Genomic DNA, 17873 nt, shown 5'->3' on the forward strand with positions numbered 1-17873 from the left:
TCTGCCTTGTAAGAGGTGGGACCTGAGTACCAACGAACTGCTGGACAAGTGCTTGTGAATGTGCACTGTTTTCCTTTGTATGTAGCCAACTTTCTATTTGAAGACTTAAAGAATATAGCTTGTCAGCTTTTATTGTTTTTGTACAGTGCCACCCTGTAGTGTTACTGGAAGGACTATCTTCATAAAAAATTTAAACACAGGGGTATGAGAAACCGTAAGAAACTGACATGTTAGCAATTAAAGTAGATATGAGAAATGGTAAAGTAATGCTATTCTGACGTGTGTGTGTGGGGACATGTGTTATAACTCACGCTGTGGGGACATAAATCAGGTTACACAGTCACACTGTGGGGACATGCCTTCCTTTCGGGGACAGAACACAAGTTCCCTTAACAACCCTTAACATTAGGGTAAGGTTTTGGGTTAGGCAAGTAGTGGTTATGGTTATGGTTATGGTTAGTCTCCCAGAAATGGTTGTAAGTCTATGTCGTGTCCCCACAAGTGATGTGTGTGTGTGTGTGTGCGTGCGTGCATGAGTGTGTGTGTCCTTGCATGCACTTCATGGTGCCCCTGCTAAGTCCCACCGCAGTCAATAGCCTGGACACATCGCTGTATGACAGGTACAGTCTTTATATTTTATAGCCTGGTGAAGAGAGTTCCTTTGTCAAAACCCCATAATGCATCAGCTCAGTTGCATGGGGTGAAATTAGTATTAAAACTCATTTCTACCTCAAATGTCCCATACTGTGTTGTTTATTCACATCAATTGATTTTCTCGTATTCTCAATCATGGTAAATAAGGCTGCAAATGTCAGCTGCACCGTGTAAAAGCATGTAAATGAAAACGGCTCCTAAATACATTTCCTGCCTTAACTTACCACCTCACACATGCCTGCTTATCAGACACAGTTTGCATTCAGTGACTCATCTCTTTGACTTCATGCACCACGGCCATGATGACGCACGCGCTGAGTACGTCCAAGCACCTAACTTTGAGTTCGTTGAACTCACCTCCACAACATATCACCCGAGCTGAGCAGAGGAGCTGAACGGTTGAACGACAGTGACGAGCATTCTAATAGGAAAAGTTTCGACCTGACGCTACATGTCTTCTCTATTTTTGTGTCTGTTTATCATTCTGCTGTCACCATAATTCATCTATAGATTTGCCTCTGATATATTTTGTTTGTCACTGCTTGATTCTTTTAGCGTTTCATAAGTTACTAGATAAACTTCAAAATGTTGCATTGAGTCATTTTCTGTGTTTATTTCAGTCTGTATTCAAGTGGGATTCACATGCACTCGCCCACTCGTGCAATCTGATATCTTGTGTGCTAATGTTTACTAGTCATTTGAGTTAAACACTATAATGATTGCCTGCTGTACGCTGGGCCCGATTAAAAAATGCTTTGCTTTTTTATCTTGATTTGTCCTAAAAATGATCAGAAATATAAGAAAAGACTACATGTGATTCATGAAAACATACATAAAAATTAGTGTGTGTTTGAGGCAATCTGTCTTAGTGTAAGTCAATGCTAAATTAATCGTATAAAAGGCAGGGATCCTAAGAGCAGCCTGCAAACCGTCTGCCAATGGAAACGAAGCACAAGAACAACCAGGACCAATAATAATAATAAACAAAATGATTAATGGGGCCGCAGAAGCACAGCAGAACAATTCCCAAACAGCTGAAATGTATGAACGAGTGGATCCAAAATTCATTGAGACTGATGTAGTCTGAAGAGTCACTGGCCAGAGAGCTGCCAGCACTGCTGAAGAGCATCCCACTCCAAATATCAAGCATCAAGGTCAGGCATGTGGCAGCCCAAATTATATCTGTGCTGGAAATATTAAAGCGAGCCAAAAACGATGACCCGTTTTGTACAATGGGTCGTCTAATAATACGATATCAGCTGTAATGATATAGTCATATCATGCAAATACTGGGCTGGCTGTTTTTCCGTTCACGCTACACTACACGATTTGTAAAAACAGTGTGGAAATACTTGAAAACATGAAGACTGTTGGTGTATTTCATGCTTTGATTTCCCCAGTGTGAGTTGTGTTACTTTATAAATCCTACTTCATGACCTTGAATGATTTGTTTACACATTTCTCACTTCCTAGTTTTTTCACATTAATCTGAAATTATGAATTACTAATATATGAGCATATGCAATTCATGCAAACTTTTTTTTCACAGTAAATGTGAGGTAGGTTGTGATCTTACCGGGCATGTGCACCATCCTGCAGTTGCACAGTCGCAGCACCTCATTGGTCTCGCAGAGCAAACGACAGGCGCTAATGCTGTATGTGTCGTATCCAGGGAACTTCTCTTTGCTGGTGGAGCGGCAGTTCCCCCAAGGCTGGGGCAGGTAGGTCAGCTAAGCACACAGAGATTTATTAGACCCCAGTCCGAACCACCAGGGATGAATGGTTGCAGGGAGAACAGTAATATGGTGGTGGTGGGGGGGAGCGGGGACTACGTAGCTGTGATGAAGAAGACCTACCCTCTGCTCCTGACATGAAACAAAGGTCTGGAAGCCCGGAGAGACGCCGAAGCCCAGCTGGTGGATATAGGGAGGCTCGTCCTGACTGTGGATCTGAACTCGGATGCCGGCCTCCAGGGATGTCTCATCTCCAGGATGAAACAGAGCACGAGCATGGAGCGTTGTGCAAAGGGAGAGTACAAGGGAATTTCACATGGCTGCCACACATGACAGCTAGACGCTAACTGCAAACCGTATTTCAGTCATGTTTTATGTGACAACTACAATGCAAACACATATCTGAGGCAGTGTATTCTGTTCAGGAATTTCCCTCTACAAATCACATTTTCCAGGTTGCTGGAATGCAATCAAAAATGTATTATTTACAGTACATGATCCAAAGATATTGATGCAGGTTATTTTTTTTATATAAAGCCCAGCAGAGGCACCTGAGGCTGTAGCATAGGATGGGGTTATATTGGACAAATAGTTTTGAGGCTTACTTGTCTCTCTCCAGATGGGCAGATACTCATCCTGCTGGATATCCAACATGATCTCCAGCCCATTTCCCATTCCGCCCTGCTTGGTTTTCCTGGATGTGGTCTTGTTGCCATTAAAAGTGTAGCATTTCCCATATCTAGTGTAAACCTGGAAGAGAATACATTCATATCATGAACATCACCATAAACATGACAGTCCACATACTGGATGTGACAACATTCTACTGGTGGTGCATTGAAATGAAGGCAGAGATATGAAGGAAAAAAATAAAAAAAAAAAATAAACAAGCTGAGTGTCTGCTTGGGCAAGTTGCTGAATATTACCCACAAACCTTTGGATGCAGTCTGCTGGCTCAGTCCCTCATGGACTTTGATAAGCGGTATTTGAATGAATTCCCAACACACAAACCCTGCACAATGCAGCTCAATAGTACTACCATCCCACTGAAATATCAAATGGCATAAAAGATTCTTTAATCTTCCTTCAAAAGAAAACAAAAGACAATAAGAGAGAGGCCGCTTTGAATGAGCTATCACGTCACCACCTATCAGAGGAGCTGTCTCTGTGGGGGACGCATCATCTCTTTGTTTATGCCTCTCATCTAAACTGCTGCACTGCAGAAAATATCCATCTTACAAGTCAGTTATCTCCTGAGAGCTTTAAAGGGACAATCCGTGATCTACATGTAAACAAAAGGCTACTAGAGACTTCATCCAAAGTCTGAGACACAGGAAGCTGCAAGTATTTTAATAAACAGACGAAAACAACCTTTTTTTAAAATCCTGATTAAGGTTTAATTACATCACTAATATGTTGTGAACAAAACAACGACGCACGTTTATCCTTAATTATTCAATTGATCATTCACTAAACCCCTCCCTCCAGCAGTGATAGTCCAATCATAGCTTAGCAAACTGTTAGCATGCACGGCTGACCTGTCATGCTTTGGATTTCATGGTGAAGCGGTGTGCATTGTGCTGTATCCACCTAGAGTAATAGTGTTATGCTTCCCAACTGGGAGTGATGTTAACAAGTGAACATCAGGTTGGTTGGACAAATTAGCCTGAATTAGTGTTACATTTGCCACCCAAAAAGCCCTTTTCTGATCTTACGTTTTTCATTATCATAATTAAAATACACAGATTAACTAGCTGTATGCTGCAATACATGAGCAATGCTTGTTCTTCATTGCGATTTCCTCTATGAGGACCAGCTGGTGAGGATGCTGACATTTTGCCTGGGACATGTTAGCATTAGCCTCAGTCTTTCAGAGGCGCCGTTTTAAAACAGACAACTCAATTATCTAGGTGGCTAACTGCTTTGATAGTTGTTGGCTAGATATGAAAAACTTCAATGCTTGTGCAGATGCATAAAAAAGGAGACTGTAAAGGAAAAAAAAAATTAATTTTGCTGAGGTCAAGGCTGGTTTTGAGGAAAACAGGCTTTTGAGAATGAAAAGTTGATGAATTCCAAAAGCATCGGAGTGACGAGCCCTGCTGTTCATGCCAGTCGCTTGATGAACTCTCCTGAGAGTGCAGCCTTCTTTTCTAAATGGCACACATTTACAACATGTTATAGTAAGTTATAATAAGAGTTGCCTAATCTATTGGATTGATTTATCCATGTATCAAACAAAAGAGGACAGTGATGAAAGCATTAAGGCTGAGGAAGTCACATGGCAGGAGAGGTCAACCGACAAGTCGCTGGAGAAATGACAGTGAAATAACAATTGAGCTGAATAGATGACAGACATATCATTAAGGAGACACTGTGATGGTCGTAGCATTCTCCAAAGCATCGCTGTCTGCTGTCTGACTTTGATATCAGCTAGATCTACCTAATGAGTGCTATGATGTCCAAATAATGGATACTGGGGGAGCAACACACGCTCTCATTTACAGACCACAGGGTGTATTCACATCTGAGATGGCTGAACAGCAAATCAAAGCCACAGTGGTGGGGTTCAGTCAAGTCATTGCCTGGAACGGTGGGCAATTTTACAATATCCACAACAGTGATTAGAGCAAGAAATGAGTAGTGTTTACAAAAGCTTGGAGTTTAGAAAGACAGCCGTATTTTAAGCTATAATAGACCATGAGGCTTTTGATCTGCGTGTGTGTGCATGTGTGTTTGTATTGAGTGTGGTTGTGTTTTTGAATGACTTACAAATAGCAACCTTCAAAGTGAGTCCGAGTTGAGGATTCAGAGAAATGGCTGACACAATTACAGATCTCAGTTCAGGCTCCGATGTGGTACAAAAGGGTCTTCATGGTGAAAATCTGCTCAGTAAAATGTGGTAGCCTCTTAACATTTTTGTTGTTGTTGTAAATTGCAGCATCTTTCCAGCCGGTGTGATTAGAAAATGGGAGGTTGCAAAGTGGGAGTGGGGACCCGAAGAGAGGAGACTCAAGTATTCAAGTGTGACTTTTGACTGACATGTGCTATTAGGTTGAAATGGTTTAATCTCTATTTGGCTGGTGCGGAGCAGTTGTGGAGGTAAGCTGCACTTATCATTGATCCTCCTACCCGTTCATTGACACACTTAAGCCTCGGCAGGCAGACTTTATCTGATGGAGCAGGCAACAGAGGCAAAGGAGGATTTCACTTTAGAAATGCTCAAAACACCCCGACCAAGTGCTGGGGTTCCGCTCTAAAACTTTGGGCTCTGGAGGACGCCGGTGTGTTCACAAATGATGTCCCCAGAGAGTACGGCGAAGTTTTCCCATCATCTCACCCAGGAAATGGTTGTTGGCAGAGCTTCCACTGGTTTATTTCTCTGCCTCTGAACCCCCCACTCCTCTCTTTCTGCATCTGCAACTTGATTGATGGAGCATTTTTCTCTTGTTACATCTTGCACCAAATTTAGCAAAGGTAACAGGGCTGACTTGGGCAATTCCCAAGCGGGAACTTGGCAGTGCTGTTGACAAGCTGAAACAGAGCAGCAGCATGGCAGTTACAATCCAAATGAAAAGAGGTTTTGTTCTCCTCTGAGTAGCTCACGATGTTTACAAGAGCTAATTATTGCAGCACTTAATGTGGCACTGTTCACTTTGTTGTCATTGAGGTCTAAAACAATATCATTCTATCTGACAGACTTTTAGATGGTAATGGAACAAAACATGTGTTTCTGTTCTGTATTATTCTATGAGTTAGGTCTGACCACACACTCCTTCACAAAGCTGAAACTTATTACACTTGGCAGTACTTTATATTATATGTGCTATCACGTATGCACTGTATTTACATATTATTGTTCCAGTACTCCATATTGTAATTCTACTATCTAAGGGTGGATTAGCTGCTAGGCAAAGATGCCAACTAGCCTATGTTTACCATGTAGCAATTAGCTTGAATGATTGCTATAATTTGTTTGTTAATAGTGTATGCACCACTATACACTAAACATGAGAAGGGCCTTAGAGGGCTATGATAGATACTCTTACATTAATAATGGATGGTTACTTGAAGGTGATGGGAGCTGCTTTGGTGCACGACACCAAAGCAGCTAAATGGACTTCAGCCATCAATAATCTTATTATTTGTGTGATTTTTCTGCTGTGACGTGTCAAAGTGTTATCTTTGAAAAAGGTTTAATGTTTTGGTTTGATGGCCTGCGACTGCACTGCTTTGGTTCAATCTCAGCACTCTCACAGCTTCGTTTCAGCTCCAACAGGCAGCTGTTTTCAGCAGAAAAACAAAAACAAAACAAAAACTACCTGCCAAAGTCAGCGAATTTCTGCCACTTGACAAGAGAGACAGGAATTGTGAGGAGTGGGTGGTATGACTAGCAACAAGGGTCCGAAGCTGGAATTGAACCAGCAACCTTACAATTATGTGTCATGTGCAGTAACCTTGCAGTTTCCGAGGTGCTCTGCTGGTGGTTAACCGTTAGCAGCTAATAAGCCATATATTGAGTTGGTGGAGACCAAGACAGAGCAGGTGGGCACCAACATGACACTAAACTAATGCTAATGTTGCTCTCTATCTGCCGGGTAAATAAACAGGCTTTCATACTAAGCAATTTGCTATAACAACTTTTTAAGATTATGTCATTGCTATTAACAGTTTGTTTCTACTGCCCCCAAGTGGCCATAAAAAAAATCACTTAATTCTGGTTCAAATTAGGTCCTGCATTGTTATCTTGATGCTCAGTCTTACAGAGGGATTCCATGTCAAAGTGTAATTCTAACACCTTTATTATTCCAGGTGATATTATACTTACTTAGTCCTAAATAAACTTGTGTTTAATGGAATTACCATGAACTAACTCAGTATTTCAGAATAAGAGTAGTGGTTGGTTTCTGGGTAAAATATAATGAAGCCGCCATGTGCAGTTTGCCGTGTGCACTGTGCATGACGGGCACTTAATAGAACAAATTCAGAAAGCAAAGACAGGAAGAAAAAGAGGGGTGCCCTATTTTATCCCACAGCCCTATTCTTTGTTAATCAGGCACTAGTACTGCTATTTCTGTCTGTATACTCAGTCTGTATACTCTGTATCATGCATACTCTGTATACATGACGTATTGTATCTCTGTGTGAACTGGAAGATAGATCGCTGTTTCTGTTCCTTTTTTTTTTTTTTATTCCTGTTAAAGCATTTTTTCTTTAGAGTCTTATGTTCACAGCGTAAAGCGTAAATCACAAATCTGTGATTAAATAAAGTTGGCTGAAAGTATAAAAGCATTAAAGTGAAGCCTTCATCTATAGCTGCAACATATTTTGGAAAGATGCCTAAATTCATCTAATTTGCATGTACTGTATCTCACCAATTATGACAAAACTGTCTTAAATGTCAATTTATTTTGTGTCTGTTGCCAGTGTTTTTTCTTCCACAAAGTGCCTTGTTTCATTCCGTGTCTCCATGCTAAATCCATTAGGAGACCAACTCCTTACCATGTAATTCATAAGCCCTGGTGGGGTAAACCCTTAAACATCCTCTTTATGACCGTGATCTGACAGTCCCATGGCACTTTTCCTTTTAAATAACCTGCAGGAATCACTTCAGTGCTTCTCCGGAGGACATCCATTTCCAGACAGGCTGTGTGGCATCTCGTAGCACTGTGAGCATGAGGAACGAGGATTTGAATTCATTTACGGAGGGTGGTGGAATATGCCAGAGCACTGATTGGCAGTTGAAAACCATTAAGGCCGGCTCATGCAGGTTTAAGGTTAAGACAGAGCGTTCCTTGATTTAATGTGTTCATTACAACCTCCCAGCGGAAAGACTCGAATCACAACGTGACAAGAGCTGAATATTTACATGGTAACTCGATGTTTTCTCAGGACCAGTGGTGTATGCAATAGGGCTGCCAATCAATGAGCTACACTGCAAAAATCCCTCTCACTGAGTTATTTAGTGGATTAACAACTTAAAACTGGGGAAAAATTATGATGGTTGATTTAACCATTCAGTCTGTTTCAATACTATTCTGAATTCTAGTGAAGTGATTATTCTGTCTTGTTTCCTGGTATGAGGGAGAGTGCGCTGTGGAAATGGACTGGTCTTATCCCATTAGCAGATATGTTATCTTCTTGTGCGAAAAACATAATATGAGACAAAATGACCAGTAAGAACACATACACACACACACACAGGGACGGCAAATGGCCGAATGTAATTTCTGCACAATTTGCATGAGGGAGCTGGATGCATACATTCATTGTTTTCCTGCCAGAGAAACAAGGCATTGAAAAGTCTAAATGTTTGACTTTCTAATCTGGCCGATACGGGTGGGTGGTACATGCAGCTTGTATTTTAATGCTCAGGCGTGCCTGTTAGGAAACCAAACAAATAAATAAATCAGCATTGCCATGACAATGCATAAATCTTACGTAATGCATCTGAGACAGTGTCATCATTTTTGCCCACCCTGCTCTGGAGGACACAGAGGACGTACTGTAACAATGGAAAAGGCAAATAGCTGCCTCGAGAAGTATTGAGGGAGACACCTCAGAACGGTCACAACAGGCATTAGAAGGTAGATACAAAAAAGATGTGATGTCTTAATCTTAGGGGTCCTTCTAAACACAGAAGGAGAAAAATACATTTACAGAGCAAACATAGCCCTTAAGTGCAGGGCACAAAGTCAGGAACCACTTTTTTGCTGCATTTCTTCCTTTTACCTTCACACTCAAAACTCAGTAACCCGAACCCAATATAAGACTGCTCTGTGAAGTGACTGTTTCGCTCTCACACTCTCAGTACAGACAGAGACTCTTCACCACCACACCTGGGCGTACAAATACCTCAAAAAAGAACCAAAAGAAGGTGATAAGGCATGAGAGAACACATGGAAAAATAATGATTTGGATCGGTGGGTTCCCTCACCAGATTTCCAAAATGCACGTGTGCAGAAAATAAAACTGATGATCCTCTCAGGAGGCAGACAAAACATTAGCAACACCTTTCCATATAATACAGTCACTAACAACACTATTCAGAGTCTTAATGACCACAGAGGTGAAAATAGCATAGTGACCACAGAAACTGATTACTTGTATTTACTACTTTTGTTAGTGTTGTTATTACTATTACACCAGAGTCTAACTGTATTTTCTGACTTTATCAGAAAAGTCAAAACAGTGGCACAAAAATTCCTTGAACAACCTGCCTTTGGACCCCACCGTGGGACTAAACATCCCTCTACTGTGTCAAAACCTTCAGGAGTCCTCAGAAAACACGAACAAGGCCAACAGCAAGGCTGCAGAGATTCTAAAGATGTTTTAGCTCGAGATTAGGAGAAACGATAGCGATGTGTTAACTCAGCACACTTGTCTGGAAAAACCGACAAGAAGTGATAAGAACTCATTGCTAAATCTCTCTTCTTCTCATGCACCACGGTTAAGCTGCATAATTCATATATAATCCTCATCAAATGTCAGGCAGATTGCTTTTATCGTGGGTCAGGGCTTTGACGTCTCTACATTCATACATGCAGAGGGGAGTAAATACAAATCTGGCTAACATTATAGCCTCCATCTCAGATATATGCAGAGAATAACAGTTTGGCTGAACAGAGGAAAAGCTCAGCTATAAAGCCTCAACAGTGCAGACTGGAATGTGAGGCACACAGGTTTTGCACCATTAACCTCCATCTCAATGACGGCCTCTAAACACAGCACCAGGGACACAGCTTTGGATTGCCATTCAACGCATTACAGTTATTGTGCATCAAAGTGCTGAGATCTCAGCGGCAGTTGAATACGGTCATTCAAGTTAGGTAAATACTGTGTAATCAGCGGGCCGCCATCATGGTAGGTCTTACCCTGCTGATGGGCAGAATAACATGTTTAATAAATGTGCTAATTTTCTCAAATCGTCAAAAGAGATGTAAATGGACGCAGGTCATAATGAGTGTCGCGCTGACTCGCCGTGTTCGTGATCAAACACTGAGGTAGGTTTACGCTTCAAGGTGCAGAACTTGCTCGATCATTTTAAGTGGTATGTCTATGCATTCCGCTCTCCCCCGTTTGACTAAACACCATACGTTAAAATGATGAACTCTGGTGTAAACCTGCAGGGCTTGTTTCAGTCATTGGTGTAGGAGTTCTGACTCATCTCTTCTCTTCCTTTGCTGCCCTCTTTCTGGTCTCCTCCGACAGAGCATCACAAATAAGTGGAAGACCGAAGTCAGAACAGTGCACTCAGCAAACCTCTCTCTCTTCAAATGTTAGTATTCCCATTTCTTTTTTGTCCTCCTCCCCCCACCCCATGCTGCTATTCCCCACATATCCGAGCATACTCAGCTAATGGAGCAGTGAGAGATGCTCTTGAAAAAGAGGTTGAAAATGGACAGGCTCTCCAGCACAATACAGCAACTCACAAATAGAATAGTCCACTACATCCAGCACTCTCAGAGATGTGAAAGCTTCCTTTGAGTACAGTCTGCACTAACATCATGGCCATGGGCCCATAAAACTGCTGTTTTATAAATGTGATTAGAAATACTGTCATAATGGGGATAATTCATTTGGATCACCACAGTGAGACAGGTCCCTAATCAGTCTTTATGGGTAATTGAGATGAATCATTTCCTACAGCAGGAACTTGTGCATGGATCCTGCTAAAATGGTAAGTAATTCTTGACCTTAAAAGTTGAACAGAACAGCACCTATTAATTAAGCTCCATATGGAACAATAGTTGTCAGTGTCCATTTATCTATGTTGAAATGAATGGACCTCATTGGTAGTTTCCATGTCAAACTGTCTTTACCCCTCGAGGAGCCTTCAGCATCTCAATAAAAGCTCAAAAACAACAACCTGAAAATGTATAATCCCTGGCATGTTCGAGGGGTCCTGTCAAACTCTGGGTCATCTGAGTCATCCAGGATCCTCCCAGTCAAACCCTAACAGCGCCTCTGGTTAAACTATGTTTTGCCCTATGGTGGTTTAGGAACAATTTCAGGCTATTTATTCCACTCCCGAGCTTGAGGTCACGGCTCAGAAGAGAGGAGTACAGTACAGTCATGCTGAATGTGTGAGCTAATGGGGCTCTCAAGATAGCAGAGGAACATATTGCCGGCTATACATGAGCCAAGCATGCTTTACTTTTCGATTTCACCTCATTTTGCCCACAGTCCTGATCAGTTATTCTGCACGGTGGACACTGATATGGCCGAGGAGAAATTTGCCCTAGGCACTGCACCAGCAAACAGCCCTGCCTTAGGCATTTGTCTAACTGTCGACTTTGTTTTTCTGCAGTCATTTAGATATCTCAGGTTTAATTAAGGTACCTCCGTCATCAACACGGGTTTTCATTTCCTAAGCTCTCAATCTCACACCACTCTCTCATACTCTGGCACACCAATCCAAAACACAAACACTCCCACCCAACTGCCACCAAAGAAATGCCGTCACAGTTCCCTGGCCAGACTTTTATTTAGTATTCATCATAACCAAGACACCTGCTTGGTTGTTTTTCTTTTCCAGGGAACTCTGGGGAAATGATATCTGCTGGATTGGTGCCACATGTTAGGGCTGATGAAACTACCGGAGAGGGAAAGCAGGATCTACTATCTCTTGACACGAATCATCAATATAAAATATGTTGTCCCTTCAGGGATATGAGAGAGAATACAGATGCAAATAAATATCAGCTTCAAGCTCTTGTCATTTTGTGACAAGTTATTTATAACTCAGCAGGAGTGCCAACATATACAAATGCTTGTGATTGCAAGTATTTTATAAAATGCTCCGGTGCGTGAGAAGATAATAAATAAATGTTTTTTATCTCATTGTGTACCCTGGTGTAACGTGTCCAATGTCCTGGGACTCCTAATGACATGCAACACTTGCTTTATTCACAAGATGGTGCAATAAGTGCAGTTACTTACCCATTTACTGACTCACTTCCAAACCTTCCCCTTTTGGTGAGCGCAACAGTGAAACAATATTTGTCTGTCAACCGTGTAACATTTATGAGCATGGGGATTCGTGTTTTTCATGCTACATAAATCATTCAAGTAAACAAGTCTGATTAGTGTTTTTGCTCAGGCGAAAGAGCTTGTTTTGAGTCAAAAGCAGATCTCACAGTCCATTAGACTAAGCTGGATCTAAAGCCGGAGCCCAAGGAAGTTTGGCAGACACAGAGGTTTAAACTGCACACCTAAACACACCCAGTCTAATTTGGCCTCTAATCACAGTCCTCTCGAATGGCTGAGTTAAAGAAGGAGATAATGCAGCAATGGAACAAAGAACCAGCAGATTGAAAGGGAATTGAAAACCTTAGACCACTGATCCCGTCCTTGACTGAATGTGATCAAAGTCACTGTGCGTAAATTTTTTACAGGGCAAAATGACCATATTTCTGCACAGTGTATCAGCAGAGCTAATGCTGTATAATGATTAATTTCATTGATTTCATTTCAGGTGGTGACACTTTTGGCATTACAAACTCCCTTTCTGGTGCTTATTCTATTCTGGAACAAAAAGCCATTCAATCAATTCAACCCCCTGTTGAACAAATGAGTGAGCGGCATCACATTTCAGTTATGAAGGCTACACACCCTCGTGAACAAAGTGCTACTCTGCAGTGTAATTATTCCGGTATTTGGCATAGTGACATGTCACTTCTTCACGAGCCACGCTGTTGGATCACTCATGAGTTAGTTCGCATGTCTCCTGCCTCTCTCTGTGCCTGAGGCTCATCTATCACTGTTGTTGCAACTCCCACTGTTCGCCAATGGAGGTCGATAAATATTATAGATGATTTGATGCTCCTTTAATACCAGGTTATTAAGAGTGAGAGCAGAGGGCCACTGTAATCCCTGTCTGCACATCAAAGACAGGCTAGATATCTGGCCTGCTATTAGGCGAGTGGCTGGATGCCACCTGCCCAGATGTTTGGCATGTGGACTCAGTTCTGCCAAATGGGGATCATGGGATTGCAGGACGCCTTCCAGGAAGCATCTGAAGCTCCCAAACTTCAAGGACATAAATGTTTTTTAAAAAATGTTACACATTTCCTAAAATAATCCATCAGTCCTTTTATATTTTTGTCGTACAAAACACGCATGCTGTCCAGTGTCCATTTAGAGGTTTTATAAAGCATTTTTCTAAAGATCAATTTCACACCTTGCTAAAAAGGTCATTGCGTTTGCTCCAGAAACCTTTAGAAGTTGATGACACAGCTGCCTCACTTTTAAATTCTAATTTTCTATGAACATAACAGGCACTTTTGATATCCTGCATCAGAGGCCACAAAGCTCAGCGTGGATTAGAAAGAGTTGATGTTGGGCTCTGTATATCCCCCAGTCGTGACAATCCCAGGCCTGTTGCCTGGGCTCTGACTGTCAGTTAAAGAACTTGCTTGTGATAGGGCCTCAAAATATTGGAAGGCTTCCTGTGGTTACAGCCCTGACTGTCAATGTGCATTTGATCTCCTTGGAGTTTACTCACACTGAAGTTGTTTGTTGTTATTTACAGCCAAAGCCTCAGAGTGAATCTGTGCCATTGTACACTTGGCTGAGCTGCGCTGGAGGTCGAGACGATTGTTGCCATTATGTCTTCCATTACTGAAACACACTGCTCACCGTCACAATTAGAACAGAGACAAAGGGCAACACAAATGCTACCTTCAACCAGTGGTCACATGGTCATTTTGTCACGTGACAGTCAAGTGACCTCAACGACCCTCAACGAGGTTGAATGCATGTAAATGTCCGCCATATTTAATAGAAATAGTTATGAAACCCAGGGACGTCAGTCGATGGGCCAACAACTACTGGATGAATTAGCATCCAGGCATTCATGGTCCCCAGAGGATGAATGGCTTCTGTGGACCCCTGACCCTTCGTCTAGCAGCAACAACCTGGCAAAAATATCTCAACAGATGGAAACACTGATGACGATTTAACTGTACAGAAATGACAACCAGGATCAGCACTCTGAACACATGATGCTTCAATGTTTGGAGAAAATAAAGACCGTATTTCTTGTACACGCTCATCTCAGCTCATCCTGTACTGTACGATATAATAAAATCTCCACAGTGAATTAAAATGCTGACCTTTCTGCTCACACCACATGATAAAGTTTCTATTTATTTATTTACTTAAAACTGGACCCAACTTTTACAGAGCACATTACAGCCCAACAGAGCGTGGCTGTAGGCACTTGGTCTTATTTTTTTAAATTATAAATATGGCATATTTTGCTTTAATTACTATTACTTTATTCATAATTTAATGAGCTTACTTGTCTTTATTACTGATGTGAGAATCCAATGAGAAAAAGCCTAAAATTAAGTGAGAGCAACACTGCATCTCTGATGTTAATACTGTATGTTAGCCCCCACTTTGTGTTATGAACCACTGAGTACAAAATAGTGTATATAAAAGCAAAATCATTAAAAGCCTGACATAAACTCACCAGCTCTCTTTACACAGTGATTTTTTTTTTTTTTTTTACATTTTTAACATTTGCAGAAATAGGAGACAAGCAAAGCTGTTCATGCAAACTAACACTTATATATTTATTTTTGTCAGTATAAACAGATAAAGAGTTTTACTTGTCATCTGTAATGCAGATGGAGGTGTTTATACTATATCTGGAGCTGTGAGACAAGACATTCAAATATTGAATTTTCCCCTTCGTGTCACAGGTGAATATAGCTTCAACATTTCTAATATGAAAATATCAAGCGCCATGCATTTTTTAACACACATTTGCTCAGTGCGGATGAATCTGTGTCAAATCAATTTCAGAGGTGGTAGCCTCGACTTTGACCTTGTCCCGAGCTGCTCAGATTGTGGCTGAGTTCCATTAATACAACTCAGAGCAATTTCGTTGCATTTAACGGACACAATGCCAACCTGGATGCTTCCGGAGACGAGCACTTTCACGGGTGAAAGTGAGATGAAGAATGCAAACACTTTACATATCTATTGGATCTAGAAATAAGTGCATTTCAAAGTATTAGCATTCATCTATTTGAATTTCAAGGATTTAATAGCTTTTAGGGTTATGAGAGGAGTCATACGATTAGTGTATCTTATACCTTAGAACATCAAGTATGCAGGATTATTTCTCTTGCTACAAGGTCACTTGTGCCCTTCAACCACACGCACATGAAGTCAGCTCCAATACCTGAAGGTGGGAAGCAGCTGCAGCGTGTTTCTCCTTGTATTCTGCCTCTGGAGCACGTGTTGTATCAGTCAGATTCTAGTCAGGCACTAAAAAACGCATGACTTATTACAACAAACAACAAAGCTGTAAACCAAGAAGAAGAATTGTGACTTCTGAAACTCTTCTGGAGATCTATAATTCACTTTGACAGATGTCAGAAACACAGCATGTTTATTTTAGCCGCGCTGTGACAACAAACTGCACAATATACATCTGAAGACACCAGACGCCTGAATATACTGCAGTCTGTGATTTCTGTGCCGTGCATGACTTCATCATTAGTGAGCGATGACACCATTGAGATGACTTAATTATGATTACAAAGCCGCATGCATCAGAGACTCTTCAATGTGACGGAAGACGGAAGGCCCACCCGACTCTGCATAAGGCTTTCTATTCGCGTCTGTACCCTTCTATAGACATTTCAAACAAGAGCAGCTGACTGCAAGTGAATGACAGTAAGTGCAACAGAGAAGAGCAGGCCTTACTATTTGCACTCAGGCACCCCTGAGTGTAATCACAGTGGATAGTAAGTTAAGACTTCTTTTCAACACTGGCAACATTTCACTGATGAAAACGGTGAAAGTAAAATGTTTTCCTGAAAGAAACAGAAAAAGAAGACAGTGTTTGTGGTGAAATGAAATGAGCGTGGCCTTTGACTCGGTGGCTTAGTGCGATAACACTCTGTTCACCGTCCCTCAGCTTCTCCAAACAGCCGCAAACAGAATGTCTCTAACTGATCGGCACGGCAGTCAATACATCAGCGTGTGCATTGGGATGAAGAAATCAATGTCAGTGCATTCCCATGCCTCTTTCATCTCTGCCAGCAAGCCCTCATACAGGGATGGAAAGCCATCAACTGAACCTACCCAAAGGGAATAGCACACGCCCGATATTGATGTTTGAAGGGTTGCCTTGGTGCCAAGAAAGGCCCTTGTAAAAGCCATGGTAAAGGATTACCCAAGCAAGCATGTCCTCCTTCAGCACAGCCGAGAACACTAGTTTCCACCCTTGGTACCGTTTTGAAGGGTCATTTTTAAACACAGCGAGGGATGAAACAAACAACAAGAAGACTTGGAGGGACCATCCATCACTCCTACTTGGCTCTACCCTGCTGTTTGTTGAGCTGGAGATAAAGTTGGCCTTATCTCCAATTAAGTCCGATCAAGCATTGTTGATCTGTAATGTTAAACAAAACAGACAAAAAAGGCTTGTTTGGGATGTCTTTTATTATGAACCAAATGATAGAAAATTGTAACTTTAAGATAAGATAAAATAAAATAAAATAAGGGAAGACTTTACTGATCCCATGCCAGGGAAATCAGGTTGTTACAGCAAGCAAGTATTAAAAAGCAAAACAGGAAAAACAGTGGATAGAAGGGTCAAGATGAGGAGGATACAGGACAAAGAATAAAAATCAACTATGTATATGTATATTATGCACAGATTGTAAAAATACTAATTGCCATAAAAAAATACTACTGCCCTTGAAAATACTATTGCCATTATTCTTATGAGAAAAACTCCCAATGCCATATGTTGAATTGCACTTGAGAGATGCTGTTGCATGAAAAGAACATTGGATTGCATGGGTCTGTATATGTACAATATGTACAGTTTATAAGAATACGGTTGCCAATATGGATAATAAATACAGCGTTTGTACTATTGCACAGTTGGAAAAAAATATACAACAAATTAAAAAATTGCACAAGATGTCGGGGATAATGTGAGCATATATTAGCACTGATAACAGTAGCACAAAAAAAAAAAAAAAAACTGGGACAAAAGACCTGCAGTAGTGTTCTTTCTTACTCAATGGATGCAGCAGTCTGTTACTGAAGGTGCTGCTTAAGCCCCCCACTGTCTAATGCAGGGGGTGGGATGGTTTTCCATGATCGATGTCAGCTTGGCTAACATCCTCCTCTCAACCACCTCCTCGATGGTGTCCAGAGGGCAGTCCAGGACAGAGCCAGCTCTCCTGACCAGTTTGTTCAGTCTTTGTCTGCACTGCATAGAAAACTGCAGACGCCACCACAGTCATAAAAAGTTTTTAACAGTGTCCTACATACTTCAAATGAGATGACTTTGCCCCCCCCTGTACATGATTGTGGTTAAGGTGAACACCCAAGTATTTGTACACGTCCAAATGTCAATGTCCAAACCCTGGATGCTGACCTAGATGGTGTTTACTGACTAGTTTATTATGCTGCGATGATTTGTCAAATGGCGCTGCAGTAGTCTGCATCAATTAC

General features: G+C 41.4%; 1 protein-coding gene across 1 annotated transcript in view; it reads right to left on the bottom strand.

Moving 5' to 3' along the window:
- asic4a (acid-sensing (proton-gated) ion channel family member 4a) overlaps positions 1 to 17873 on the bottom strand; it is an 82334-nt gene that overhangs the window by 10777 nt on the left and 53684 nt on the right. The window contains exons 2-4 of the mRNA XM_070975502.1: positions 2993 to 3137; positions 2511 to 2638; positions 2231 to 2384 (exon numbers count right to left, since the gene is read on the bottom strand). Coding sequence (XP_070831603.1) covers positions 2231 to 2384; positions 2511 to 2638; positions 2993 to 3137 — 427 coding nt within the window. The remainder of the gene's footprint in view (positions 1 to 2230; positions 2385 to 2510; positions 2639 to 2992; positions 3138 to 17873) is intronic.

The sequence above is a fragment of the Chaetodon trifascialis genome, chromosome 12 (assembly GCF_039877785.1).
Source record: "Chaetodon trifascialis isolate fChaTrf1 chromosome 12, fChaTrf1.hap1, whole genome shotgun sequence".
Lineage (NCBI taxonomy): Eukaryota > Metazoa > Chordata > Actinopteri > Chaetodontiformes > Chaetodontidae > Chaetodon > Chaetodon trifascialis.